This window comes from Mesitornis unicolor, unplaced genomic scaffold, assembly GCF_000695765.1.
Source record: "Mesitornis unicolor isolate BGI_N332 unplaced genomic scaffold, ASM69576v1 scaffold26927, whole genome shotgun sequence".
Classification (NCBI taxonomy): Eukaryota; Metazoa; Chordata; class Aves; order Mesitornithiformes; family Mesitornithidae; genus Mesitornis; species Mesitornis unicolor.
Window position 1 is genome coordinate 1 of NW_010196176.1, and position 14,631 is coordinate 14,631.

The 14,631-nt window shown below is 39.9% G+C and overlaps 1 protein-coding gene across 1 annotated transcript; it reads left to right on the forward strand.

Moving 5' to 3' along the window:
• Positions 1 to 603: 603 nt before the first annotated feature.
• On the forward strand, positions 604 to 14,434 carry LOC104543712 (oncostatin-M-specific receptor subunit beta-like; the record flags this gene model as incomplete). The annotated part of the gene is made up of 8 exons (XM_010188384.1): positions 604 to 705; positions 3,830 to 3,993; positions 6,654 to 6,813; positions 8,539 to 8,820; positions 10,065 to 10,194; positions 11,496 to 11,653; positions 12,904 to 13,040; positions 14,275 to 14,434. Coding segments are annotated over exons 1-8 (1,264 nt in total), but the record flags the coding sequence as incomplete, so codon positions are not given.
• Between the last annotated feature and the right edge of the window lie 197 nt (positions 14,435 to 14,631).

A 14,631-nucleotide genomic window follows, 5' to 3' on the forward strand; every position in this document is an offset into this window, starting at 1 on the left:
TCTATGGGCTGCAGGGGCACAGCCTGCTTCATCATGGTCTTCACCACGGTCTTCACCACAGGCTACAGGGGAAGAAGCTTCAGTGCTTGGAGCACCTCCTCTTCCTTCTTCACTGACCTTGGTGTCTGCAGAGTTGTTTCTCTCACATATTTTCACTCCTTTTTTTTCTGGCTGCTGGTGTTATGCAGGGTTTTTTTCCCATTTCTTAGCCATAGGTAATACCAGCGTTGCTGATGGACCCGGCCTTGGCCAGTGGTTGGTCCATCTTGGAGCCAGCGGACATTGGCTCTATTGGACATAGAGGAAGCTTCTAGCAGCTTCTCACAGAAGCCACCCTTGTAGCCCCCCTGCTACCAAAACCTTGCCATGCAAACCCAATACAGTAGTGTATTTTTCCCTATGCTGTAACCAGGTCCTAAAAACAAGAAGTTTTTTTTATTCCCTTGTCTTCCTTTGCCCATCCTTCCTGAATTTATCTTAAACTGCCTGGAATCTATGTGGTTGAGTTTTTATTTATTCATTATTAAATAGTATTATCTGGACTATTTTCTGGCATGCATTTCTCCTAAAAGAAGCAAATAAATAGAAATGTCTTCTTTCCTGTTATGTCTTGTGCAGGAAAAGGCAGATGAATGATGAATCACTTCAAGGTTCTGGCAGTACTGCTCCTCCTGAGGACTTGCTGCAGTACATACTCACAGCAGGGTAAGTGTCTGAACATCTGCTTTTTTGTTTGGAAGAAATCTCCCAACAACTGAAGCTTTGGACTTGCTCATTTGTAATCTCCTGTGATTAAGCAACAAGTTATATGCTTAATCAAATTATTCTCTTTGGTAGGGTAATAAAGCAACTTGTATGGTTACGTTTTGTAATGTCATAATTCAGAATTGGCTGTTGAATCAATAACTGGCAGTGATACGAAGCCAGAGTGTATTTATTTATCTGCTTCTGCTCTGTGCTCTTGTAATTTTTAAATAATTTATTTCCTCTTTGACAACTTTTATGCCTCTTTCCTTCACTTTTTATTTTTTATCTCATCTATGAGAACTTTAGCGCTTCTGTTGGCTCTTTTCTGATTGCTCCACAAGATTCCAGGGCGAGATTTTTATTTCTTACACTCAAAGTATGTATCTAATACAAAGAAGAAATCAAATATGCATATTCTGAGGGAACAAAGTAAAATATATGATAACTTTCCAGAAGGCTGTGTGTTTTAAGGTAAAAGTAGTGCTTGCACACTTGCTGCTGGCACTAGCATTGGGCATGACTCCATTAAAAGAAAAAAAAAAGAAATTAATGATTTTAATTGAATTTTCTGTGACCATCATTAAGAAGGAAGAACTTACCAGACTATAATCTGCATTTTAGAAATTCTGTTGCCTTAATTAAGTTGTTGAAGGAGGGGTGTTTTGTTTGTATAGACGGTTCTTGCTGTCATACTGAAGGAGGTAATATATCTGTTTCAGACTTTTTTGTCTCTCTTGAACCTTGAAATTAATCTATTCACACTCCATTCACCCAAGGTGCCAGTTCCTCAGTTTGGAAACTCTATTACCAATGCCCCTGGAGTGGCAAAACTTTCAAATTCAGGCAAGTCCAAACAGTTACTGCATTACAGTAATGTGGTCACTTGTTTTCACGTGCAATTGCTCAGGAATAAAATTAGTCTCTGTTGTTAATCATAAAGCTGCTCATATAGTGTTGAGTTAGCTTTCAAGTTACAACAAGTCTTCATTATTTGACTTTGCTAGGAGGGCAAGATATAACTCTGAATGCTACAAATATTTCTACATGTGTAAATTATACTACAAAAGTCTTTAAGCCACGCATTGTAACTCAGTGGTCATCAAGATCTTAGATATATTCTTAGCTATATTGTTTCTTCTGGTGTTTGGTACTGTGTATAAGCCCTGATTGCCAGGCTCTGAGGAAAATAAAATTGTGTGAGATCTGAAGTGATGATGTGTCATCTAACTAAGAGGAGATAGTGAAGGGACACTCGTACAGTTGGAGAAAAAAACAGAAACTAATGAGACTTTTGGCTTTTCTTTTGTCAAGTTAATTAAATGTGGCAGGTGAAAATATTCTCCATGGTGAGAAAAGGGATGAGATTTTTTCTTGGACAAAAAGAGACAGATATAGAGAAGAGAGGCAAGCTCATCATCAATGCAATAGGTGTAGTAGTGACACTTGCAATTACAATTGGCTAGAGAAGGAGTAGAAAAGACGATAGAGGAATTCAGAAGATACGCAGTGGTTTCTTTTAATGGTGCAACCTGTAAAAAGGAAGGGATTCTGCTAGCTGGCTGGCTTCTCTTTCAAGTGTATTTGTTTCCTTTCCCTGGGAGCCTTACTTTGCACCTGTGAGCTTCATTGAGAGCCTACCCAGGTCACTTCCTTTAGGTTTGTTTATTTGTGCTGGGCCCATCTGTCTCCCCCTCATTGCTTCAGCATTGCAGAAGGAAAACACAAGAATGGCAAGGGTCCAGAGTTTGATTTCAGCCTCCTATGTGCATATGTGAAGTAAGATCTGCTCAGAGGCTTAGTACATAGTGCTTCAGGTAGCAGGAGGATGAATGTACAGGTAAGGTTGACTGAAAATGAGCAGCTAAGACTACATACTGGAGAGGAACATTACAGTCTGTTCCTTAGCATAAGTGGGATTTTAACAGCCTTTGTTCTGTTTTGATTATGAAAGTCTGTAGAATGTGGGGAGATGAAGTATGTCTTGTCTCACCTTCCAAAATAACATTTCTTTTCTATGTCCTGGTCAGTATCAGCGTTCTGACCCTGCTGTTTCTAACAAGCAGAAGCATCTTGGAAAGCAACTGTGGTGAAAGAAAAAGGCTAGTTACTCAGACATTTCGGTTCCCTGGCTTCATATACAACCAGATCAACTTCAGGGTTGTTTTTTGTTGGTTTATTTATTTTTCAGGAAAGATAGAAGATACAGATCCCTGAGTGCCATATTTAATCTCTTTCAAGAGTTAGTTTTTTTTAGGAGGAGTGGCAGAGCAGACATCTGAAAAGAGGGACCACTCGTAGGGTGATCTGTAGTTTTCAACAGGTTAGTCTTCTCAAAGGGCCTTTCCTCAACACCAAAAAGAGGCTTCAGTATGACTTTTAAACTTCAGTTTATTCTGTGAATTAACTCCAGACAGACAAAAAAGTGGAGATACCTTTATAACTTGGTGTCCAATTCTAGTAGAAGATCCACAGCCCTGACTAAAATACTTAAGCTCTGTGTAGAGTAATCAGGAATGTGTCTAATACTAGATTATCATCTTGTCTAGCTAGTGAAGGGAAGCTTTTAACCTTTCCTGTTAAAATGTTTGATTTGCATTAACTAATTTAATCTCAGTTAGGTCAGAGAGTGGAATTGAGCCTAGATTTTCTGCTCTAATGATGAGGAGACTTGCAGGTGGTTGGGATTCAGTCCCTGTTAATACATTATGTTGTTCCTCTGCCTGAAGCTATAAAGGGATGGATCAATGTTCCGATAAAGTAGCTAGTAAATAGTGCATAAAGAAGTTAAATGATATACCAATGTCATGGTGGGAGGCTATTGAGAAGATTCAGGAATCCTGTTCTAGCCTGATGATACCTTAAGATGAAAGATTATCCTTGCTTTTGATATCAACAGCATGGGTCTTGATCTTTTTTTAAATTTGTTGTTGTTGTTGTTTTGGTTTCTTTGTTTGTTTTGTTGCCTTTTTTTGCCTTCAGAAAAATCTCATCTCTAATCACTGTTGTTTCAGGTCTGCTTTGCAACTTGGCCATATTTGAAGTACTAAAACATAAATAAACGTTAATATTTTTGTGCTTCCAGAATCCATTGTGTTTCCAGTAACTTACCTTAACATTTCCAAGGATTTGGCTCTTCAGCAGCTGCTGATGGAATGGGATGTTGACAAGTCAGCGCATGATGCTGAGCTGGCAATATCTTTTGAAATACAAGTCCATCAAACAGATGTAACTACTACTGTGTGGACAGTAAGTATATTTTTTAAAAAGGTATGTTAGTTATTTACAATATAAAGGAAGCTGAAGGAAAATAAAATTTTCAGATGCATAGGCAGATAGCTTTGCTGCACAAGTTTACAATTTACAACATAATATTTACAAAACTGTGCTAGAAATACCTCCATATTTCACTAGGTGCCAGTCTTGGTCTAATGTTATGTCCAATTTTAAAAAAAAACAAAACTAACTCAGATGAAGAAGTAATTCCCACCTGTGCAGAATGTAGATATGCCTTACCTACCCTTATTGAGGGATTATGAAGGGTAGACTTAGAAGATCTGATTTTAAAGGCCTCTGTTTCCCTTTCAAGCTGCAGCTCCCCTAAGCAGCCTCCCAGAAAAATCCCTTCCGTTTCTTCTAATGACAGTCTTTTTCGTAGCATGATTACTACCCTTCACTGAGGACTAGCTGAGCATGAGTCATGTTGCTGCAACTACTCTCGCCTTATGAACCAAACGATAATCTCAGTGTAAGCGAAGCCTTTTAAGCCCTGTGTTTGTCCCTGTTAGCAGTTGCCTTATACCCACCTCTTCCAGTTAAGGAAGAAGTAGTGATGTCTCTTTTGCAAAGTCTCTATCCTGCTAGCTTTCCTTAATGCGTAAACCAACCATATTTTCTGCAGACATGGAGATCTTCCAAATCATAGGCTTAGGCCTACTCCTAATGTCTTCCCCAGTTCATGACTTCAGTGTGAGAACTTTTGTCTTCAAAGAAAATGTCTTCTCCTTTGGATCTAACAAAATCTTTTGGGAACTAAATGCATGTTTTAGGGATATTATAGCCTATTATGAGTCGTCTGCTCATTGAACTATGGAAGAATTTGAATTGCGCGCGTTAAAACTTAGTCAAACTGGAAAACTGCTCTAGCTCATTTAATGCTACTATTTGTGAGAAAGCACTTAAAACAGAGAAGGATTTATTTTTCTGAAACCAGAAGTCAAAAAGTAAGGTGGGCAGTAAAAAGGATCACAGCTTACTTTGGTCAGCCAAGTTGATATTTTGTCTCTGAGTTTGAAGAACCGCATTTTCATTGCAGATGGGCTCTGTGCAGTCCAGAATATTTTGACCACTTTGATACTTGGGATAGGATTTTTAACACCCCATGAGTGGGTCTAATCCTGAAGTCAGAAACTGGAGCCATATAACTACAAAGAATTAATTGTTTTTTGGAGTATCTTCCAACAGACTCTTACTAACTTGCTGGAAGAAAAAAGTGCTTTTCAAATCAAAGGACGTAATCTGTTCTGTTACTCATAATAAACATGACAAGGAAAATAAAGAGAGTCTTTCGTATGTCGCTACCACACAGGAATGCATTTCTTCTGTGTTTTTCTGAAGAGTGTCTACCAATAAAGAAACTCTGTGAATCTGCTCATACCAGAGGACAGACAGTCTATATAAGTTCCAAATCAGTGACTACAATCCTAAGTACTATGACGTGAGAAATCAAATTGTGAACTGATTTTTTCAGAGTTTTCTTGGAGTGGTGGTATTATACATGTGTGGGTGTTGCTGACGGAAAGCAGTATTGGAGAGCAGTTGTCTAGTTGTCAGTGTGAGCCAGGGCTCTGGTACAGCTCATATGAGCTGCACAGATCTGTATGCTGAGAATCTGGTAGAGTTGCTTTTAGAAGTACTGAAATATGTGTTCTGTTCCAAAATGTATTTATAATTACAGGTGATTAATAGAATTTTTGAGCCATTTTTTCCTGCTTCTTGTGGACTCTCATGCCAGGGGAGGTTCACACTTGGGTTACCTTTCCATCTCTCTCTCTGTGTGACTACATGGTATCCTGGTTAGTTTGAGTTGCTGTGCCATGTGTTGCTGCAGTTCATTTAGTGCCCAAGTGGGCCTTAGTAGGTACCTGCTGAGATAGATTTGCAGGAAATTTTCTCTTAGTAAAAAAATATCAGATGTTGTGCTACTCTCTGTCTGTGTTTATGTAATTCAGTACAAAAAAATGTTTGCCTAACTACAGAGCATTCATGATTTTTGAACTCTATTGTGTAATTTAGGCTGTCCTGTTTCCTTCATGGAGCTCCAACAGTTTGTGATGTATTTTTTCATGTTTCTTGCATGTGCATATTAGAGCAGCCAAACATTTTGGGGAAATCAGCAGATATTTTCCTACTCTGCTTGTCACTGTTGGTAGTACTGTCCTTTGGTGCTGTGCCTCAGCACTACAATGAGATACCATCTCCATAATCCTTACTGGCCAGTACAGATTCCATTCAGACCCAGGGATACATAACGCATAGCGTTAGACAAGGTGCTCTTGCAGGCTTGTAATTACTCATGTAGAGCAGGCACAAATAACCCACTGAAAGTCTCCGAGAGCAAATCCATTTCATGAGAAGCAGGGCCTGACTCACAACTATGTTGTCAGATTCAAGTAGTCTTGCCAGCACATCGGTCACACCACCACTGTGAGTACAGGTTTGTAAGCAGTTACTTACCTTGCTGGTTACTTAGTGTGAGATCACATGTAGTGAGTGGGATTTCAGAGATTCATTTTTCAAAAGCATTTTTCTCCTTTAAGCTCTTTCTCTCTCTTTCTCTCTCAGTGCTTCCAAAGTGTCCATACGTTGCTGTATTTTCAGTACTTTGCCTTACTGACCTTTGTTTCCAGGAGTTTCATAATGTCACACTTGATAAATCAGGAAAGCCTATTCATTGGATATGGGATTCAGACATACCTTTGCAGTGTACGTCACATTCAGTGAGAATCAGGAGCAAAGCAGAAGCATCAAAAATCTGGAGTCAGTGGAGTCTGTGGGAGACTGTCCTAGGTAAGCAAAACAAGACTTTGAAATACTGTTTTTGTTTTTTCTAGTACAAAGCTAGATTGTAATTCACCAGTGACTTTAATGAGAAAGTCCATCAAATCAAGAATCCATTTTGAACTCCTTCATCTCTAAGCACTGACCAACTTTTTTTTTTCTCTTTTTTTTCCTGGCAATAAAAGTAATGCTTCAGCCATTGTTTTAAAAGTGCAGAATGTTTTCCTAAGCTAATAGAGCAAGCATTTCAGAGCTTTCCTTGCTCACACACGAAAACACTGCAGTACATAGAGTGGCATGAGATCTTGGATAGGTTCTAGTATGGCCTGTCACCAGGTCAGACACAACCGTAGTCCAGACTGTGGGAGAGGAAGCACATACCTATGGCTTCAAAATGTTTCTATTTTCCAGTCTTTTGGGCACTTCACCTTACTGCTGTGGCTTTTCAAATATAATGGAGAGTGGCTTGGTGACAACATCAGCCAGTTTCCTCAGGACTCTGGGATGCATCTCATCAGGTCCCATAGACTTCTATGTGTTCATGTTCCTCACGTGGTCTCAAACTTGAGCTTCCCTTGTAGTGGGAGGGACTTTGCTTCTTGAGTCTCTGTCTTGCGATCCATCCACTCAAGAGGTGTGGGAAGAGACATTGCCAGTGAAGACTGAGGCAAAAAGATTGTTGGGTACCTCAGCTTTCTCCTTGTCTGTTGTTACCAATTTGCCAGTCATTTTAATTGTGGGGGGTACAGTTTCTTTGACCTTCCTTTTCTGGCTGACGTACCTGTAGAAGTCCTTGTTATTATTATTCTTTGCCAAGTCCCTTGCCAAGTTCAGCTTCATCCGTGCTTTGGCCTTCCTGACCCCATGCCTACACAACCAGACAGTGTCTCTGTACTCTTCCCATGATACCTGTCTCTACTTCCACTGCCTGTGCATGGGCATAAATTGCCCACTTCCCTCACCTTATAGAACAGGAAATAGGATGCAAGACTCTCTTTCTCACTAACCTAAATCTTAGAGATTTTATTTTTTCAACTGAAATTAAATACATATCAAAAATACAATTACTTTGTCACAAACTGATCCATTTCAGAATTGATTTAGAGCTCTCTGAAAGATAGTGACTCTAGACTTCATCAGATTTCTGGAGCAGATTCTTGACAATAGATTATATCTCAAACCTGTGCAAAAGCCTGTGCATACCTTAAATCCTACTATTTTTTGCATCCATCAAGGAGTCCAACATTGAAAGCAATAGGAGTCTCATTCCAAGTGGAGTACACCGTTACTGATCTGATTCATTCAGTGTTGATTCCTCTTAGCTGAGCTCTGCATGAGCTTCAGAACATGATGTTTTTCTAGCACCCTGCTCATAGTTTTCAAAAGCTGGCATTTTGGCTGTAAGCATCAGGCTGTTCATAGGTGCAGGAAGTAGTGTTCATTTGTAAAGGCAGTTCCTGAATTCAGAAACTCTTTGTTTCCCCTAAGTGAAAGGCAGTGAGATGGCTTTAGTCTCTTAGGTAGTTTGTTGGACTACGTTATATGTTTATGGGTTTAGGAGAAATAGAGGTATGATTACCTGTGGAGTTGATCTCTGTATGAAGAAGAATACTAAATAAAAGTCCATGAATGGATAATATAAGCAGATCCTTGTGTAATGCTCAGTGATGCTTCTGATTGAAGGCTGCTGCCATGATCAGATTTTGAAATGGTTTATTTTGTATTAATTTCCAGGCCTGGACACTTCAAGTAACAGTGGACCACAAATCTTTCCAAATGAAAAAGTTGTAGAGGAAGGCTCTGACATCACTTTTTGTTGCATTGGAAGGAAAGGACAAATCATTAAGGAATTCTTTATAGTCCCAGCTGTTCCTCTTTTCAATCACACAAGCAGTCAAGTTGGTCTTCTCACTGTGAAAAGTATAGCATGTAAAGAAGCATCTCACATCACGGTCTACTGTCAAGAATCTTGCAACGAAGAGCAATGCTATGATCATGCAGTTTTCTTTGTGGGTAGTAAGTGAATGCTTTATTACAGTTCTATTTTCCTGTTGTTATTAAGTCAAGAATGGCTGTGGGAAATGGTAGCAGGCCTGGTCTCCTGTAGGCCAACCCATGGTCAACAAAACCCAAAATTCTGCTCCTAACACCAGGCTTGGAGCCAGGTATTTATTTCCTGGCTCTTCCTGTTCCTTCGTTCCTTCCCTCATTGTTCTCTGTAATAGGGATGATAGAGGAGAACACTACTTGTGCTCCTGATCCCTTCAACATTTGTTCCAAGGCCCTGAAGTCCTTTTTAATTGTCCCTGGACTTCTTGATGAGATTTCATCACTGCATACTTGGAAAATCATTAATGGATAATAATCTGTGGGCCTTACCAGAGCTGGAAGTTTTCTTTCCACATCTTTAACCTGGGCCCCAGGTGGGCAGCAGAATTGTCTGAGAAGTTGGTCCCATCTGCATACTGGGCCTTTTGTTCCCTTCAGAAGGAAGTCCCCTATGACAGTGACCTGTCTGCTCTATGGGAGATGTTTTGATGCAGGGCTTGGGTTGCCTTAACCTTAGGAATGTTTCTGAGCTATGAGAACCATCATCCTCATTAAGGTTCAGTTCCACTTGCAGAGCTTCGTATCTGTTATGCAAGGGAACCTCTGGGAGGTTGAGGTTGTGGTGGGAGACATGTGAGGTTGTGGCGGGAGACATGCTTGCTGCACTGGGCAGGAACTTGCTGCCATTTCACCTTGTCTCCTGAGTCTCTGTGTTCAGCTGGGCAGAGAGATCTTTACACTAGAGAGATCTACACTTGCATGTAGAAAGCAGTAAAGAATAGCATTAGATGTGTTCAGTTTAATCTGATTAATTGAACTTAGGACAGGTGGCTGATTTTTAAACACACCTACCCATTGAGAATTTCAGCCTCATTGTCTGTGTGCATGTGGTAAAAACTCACCACAGTCTCCCTTTCAAAGGCTAGTAGTAATTTTTACAGATAGAAAACAATACAGATTAAATTAATGAATGTATGAATATAACAATAAATAATAGCATATAGAAGTGTTTGGATTGCAATTAATTTATGGTGTTATCCTGATTTTGTCTGCAGAGTGTTTACTGAATAGTATAATTGAAATAATAATATCTGTAGTAAAACAGACTTTCTACATATCCATTATTTCTAGTTTGTTAATATAGTAAAAAGATTTATGACTTTTTCTTTGACTGCCGTGCTGTTGGTGTTTTTCGGTTATTCCCTCTCAAGAACCACCTGATACACCTAATGATTTTTCCTGCCAAACTCAAGACATGAGAATAGTAACATGTACTTGGAGCCAAGGAGGAGTCACCTATCTTTATGGACATAATTCACCAAAATACACCTTGTCTGAAGAGTAAGTCTCCTCACTGTTACATTTACTCTTGCCTGTGCTGTGCAGAACAGTCCCGTTCTTTCCTTTTAATTGTGTGGAAATGTTTTTATCCCTGTTGTAATTAACTGCCTCTTTCCAGCTCACTGATCAGCTTATTTAACAAAGTTTAACAGTGCAGAGCTGCTCTGAGTTAGACTATCTATAGCAAAGTTGCAGGCCCATCAGACCAGGTTTTGTTTGATAAAGCTTGTTATTACCATTCTTTTGGGTTAATTTGAGCATCTTTCAGTAGGTATGTAGACACCCTGCAATCAGGATATAGATAACTTAAAAGTATAATGTAATTAGTGGATAAGACACACAACAGATAAATGGGATTTAATCAGCTGTTAGACTGAGTATTAAGTGTGTTCACAATCCATTGACACTAATGCTGACTCAAACTGATGACTCCCAGTTAACCCTCAGTTAGCCTGATGAGCCTCTCTAGTCCTTTTGCTTTAAGATTTTACTACTTTACTTGCTGGTATTTTCCTTCTTGAGTCCTTGAGCTACTTAGAATCCTATCTAAAATATCCTACTTCTGTCTGTAATTTCTATAATTTCAGGTTTGGTTTTTTTTGGTAAAATCTTTCTGCATACTTTCTCACAGCTCTTTCTCAGCAGTCTGAGTCAAGTTTATACAGCTGTGGCATACCAGACCTGGCCCTTGGCTCCTTGCTATAGGGGCATCTAAAGGGAGAGGAGAGGGGCTTTACAGCAGGGCACGCAGAAAAAAGGGGAAATCGTAAAACAGGACACATGCCTCAAAATCATAACTGACTTTAATCAAAAGATCTCAGCAGAAGGCAGGTTATCATTGCATGTACGTTCATGGTCTCTGCATCGTTCACTTCCATTAAGATACTATGATGGTGATTTAAAAATGGAAGGTTGGAAGATGCACTTAAAATTACTGCTTCATTTAAAAACATAGTGGTAGACATGTGAATGATTTAATTCTTGGCAAATAAGTCCATAGTTTAGAATTTCTGTGAGGAAAACACTAAAAGCAATTTAGCTGTATCTTAAACGGATTTAATAAACTTAGCTGTATCTTAAAAGGATAAAGTAAACCTAGACTTTGAAGAAAACTTTATAGAATATCTGTATTCATCCAGCTTCAGGCTAGGAGATGGCCCTTGTTGGCTTGTTATAGTCCCCCTCAGTCTTATTTTTTATGATGCTATGTCCTAGTTGGGCATCAAAAGTTTCAACATCTGTGTCGATTCTACATTATGGAAAAATGTTTTTCTCTCTTTCCCCCATCCGCTTGTTGATAGGTTTTCCCAAAAACCGGTTCCGTGCACAGTAAGTTGTTCTGAGCAGTGCTCGTGTTCTTGGGATATAGGCCAGCAGAGGATCTTTAATGTCACAGTGACTGTGGAAAATGCACTGGGAAAGAGAACTGCTACGGATGTTTTTGATGTAACTCACAGAAGTAAGGTCTTTTCTATGTCTTTGCTGAGGTTTTTTTGTTGCAGCCCTTGTCCTCCTTCTGATTGTAATACTTGTGTGCCCCAGTTTAAATTATGCAAGTACTTGATTTTGTCTTCACAGTTTTTATTAGTTACCTGTCCCTGTGCTACAGTTATCTGCTGTCTCTTCAGTTTTAGCTTTGTAAATTTGTATTGGTGGTAGAAAATAGCTTCACTCCAAAGGTTAGAATTTGTTACTGAAATCACCCCTTAATGCTTCAAAATCTGCTGCTTAGCTGAAGCTGGTTCATAGTATAGGAAGCAACATGATACAAGGATCATGATGGGAAGCTGAAGAAAAATAACTGTGTGGGTTACTTGGGAATTCAGTATTTTCTCCAAAATATTATTGCTGATGTTACTGTCTTTCCAAAATGAAATGGAAATACATACTTTGTAGTGTGGGTAAATAAAATTACTAACACCTCTTCAAATAAGATGTGACACAGGTGTAAGCAGCTGTTGCCAGGAGAGGGGTGATAGTGCTAACCTGTCTTGGTGCTAATATGGAACAGTAACATCTGCTCTGCTACTGCAAGGGAGGAAGAGTAGTTAATCCTCAGTGACGTAAAACAGGTTTTCTGTGAGCAGTTACTGGTGGCTGTGGCTCCTATTAGTTGTATCCTTTATCACAGTGTGTCCTGGACCCCATAAATTCCTACCTACTCCTGCCTCAAAATGCCTGGGTATTTCCTGTGTATGCAGCAGTATTTACAGTTCTCCTTGTGTCCTGTAGCCCCAGCACATCCACCTCAGTGTTCCCAAGGTCGTGTGGCCACTTTACCTGTTTAGAGAAGCAGGAGGCAACCTGTGCTTCGCTTTGTTCTGAAGCTGACAGGCTGATGGATGGAGAGGGTGCTGTAACTGCTGTGTTCTGGCAGCACTTCCTTTCTCAGAGGCACTGTTGCAGTTTTGGTAGTCACACTTTTTCATATCCCTTGTAGGAACCTATGTTAAATACCTGTCTCGTTTTCTGTTGTTCAAGATATTCTAAAATAGTTCCAAGTCAGCACAAGGGATTTTTTAAATCTTATGTGGCATTTACTTAATTTACATTCTGAATTTTTTTTTTACTAATTTATATCTGCTTCTCCTAGGCTGGCAGACAAATGTGTATTTTTTATTTGCCTTTACTACTCAGCTAAGATACCTTAAACTACTTCTGGATGTATTTTATATTTTACAAGAGCTAACTTAGATTTTCCATTGGCAGTTTATCCTGCTGCACCTTTCCAGCTGTGGGAGGAATGCACAGATACAGAAATCACATTATATTGGAAACATCGAAACAAAGGAATGAAACTCTTTTGTCAGACTGAGGTGCTCCAACTTGATGGGAAAGTAGAACTGGTATGAATCCTGTATTTCATACACATAGCGAGTGTCTCCTTTTCTTGAGACAAAACATTAAAAAATAAGTCACCAGCAATATGAATGCACTCTAAATCTTGTGAGTGTGTTGCTGTGTCTGTATTCTGGATTTGTTTGCTCCCAAGCTCTGCACTGATGATGTGGTTTACTTGGGCAGCTATTGCTGGCACTAATTCGTACTCCCAACACTTCCTGTACTGCTGGCTGAAGTGTATGGTGAGACTAGTCTCCATGAGGGGCTCTGTCCTCTGCTGGATAGGTGCTGGGATTTCTTGAAGTAAATGCAAGTAGTTACAAATCTTATAATTGCTGTTAGCTATTGCTAATCTTGAATTGTCATGTTTTTATGGCTCCTGTCATCTTACACACAAATGGTGGAGAGTTGTGTTGAAGGCTTTTTTTAATATTAGTCCAGGAGCCTTCAGTGTACTGTTGGCTGTACTTCATGGTAGTGTGTCTGGTTTCTAGTGAGGGAATTCCAGAACAGTTTTTCTTCCCATCCTCTTCCATCCTTGAGTAGACTACTTGTCTTGTTCCACCTCTTTCACAAATGGTGAGGTTGACTGACTCATTGCATCAATACTGGGGTTTCTCTGTAGTCCTCTTCTTATGAGGGCAGTTTGCCTTTAGCATATTAAAAGGCATTGTGAAGATCAGGAGAAAGCTGTGTTCTGAATTAAGTATTGCTCAAGTGCTGTTAGATCAAATGGCTTAGTAGTTGACTACTGCAGAAGGCAGTTTAGAAGAGAGGCTTAAAAGCATGCTCAGTTTTTGGCTCTTACCAGAACTTGCCCTGCCTCTTAGGGAGGGAGTGGGGGAAAGATTGGAGAAAAAATGGAAATAAAAGGTAGATATAGATTCTGCGTGTAGAGCTGGAACAGCATCCTGCTTACATGAACTGAGAAAGAGACTCAACTGGGTGAGGGCAAGACCTCACTAAATTCCCTCCTTGAGGTAAAGAGTAGTCATCTGGCAGGTTGTGAGTGATTCCTATTCAGACAGTTACACAGAGATGGCTTGAAGACCTCTTTTTGGATCTCCCAGTCTTTTTTTTTTTCTTCTTTTTTTGCTATTGTTCCATGATTATCTTTTCTGGGTCAAGCTTAACTGGCTGTCATAAAATCTAGAGGAAGAACTAACTTTTCTCAGACAGAAAACCTCTTGGTAATGAAGCTGAACGGAGCTCTGACTGTCCTGTTTTTCTGTCTTGCAGCATAACACTTCAGACACACATCTCCATTATGCCAGTGTCACAGTGGGGGGACTGAAGCCATACACCGAATACACAGCTAGGGTACGCTGTGGGGCAGCTAAGCATTTCTGGAGGTGGAGTGAATGGAGCGAAGCACAAACCGTCAGAACAAAGGAAGCAAGTATGTCCAGCCCACTGAGAAGGGAAGCTTGCAGAATGTTATGGTGGGTTGACCCTGGCTGGACACCAGGTGCCCACCAAAGCTGCTCTATTACTGCCCACCCTCAACTGGACAGGGAAGAAAAAATACAATGAAAGGCTTCTGAGTCAAAATTAGCACAGGGAGAGATCACTTACCAATTACTGTCACAGGCAAAA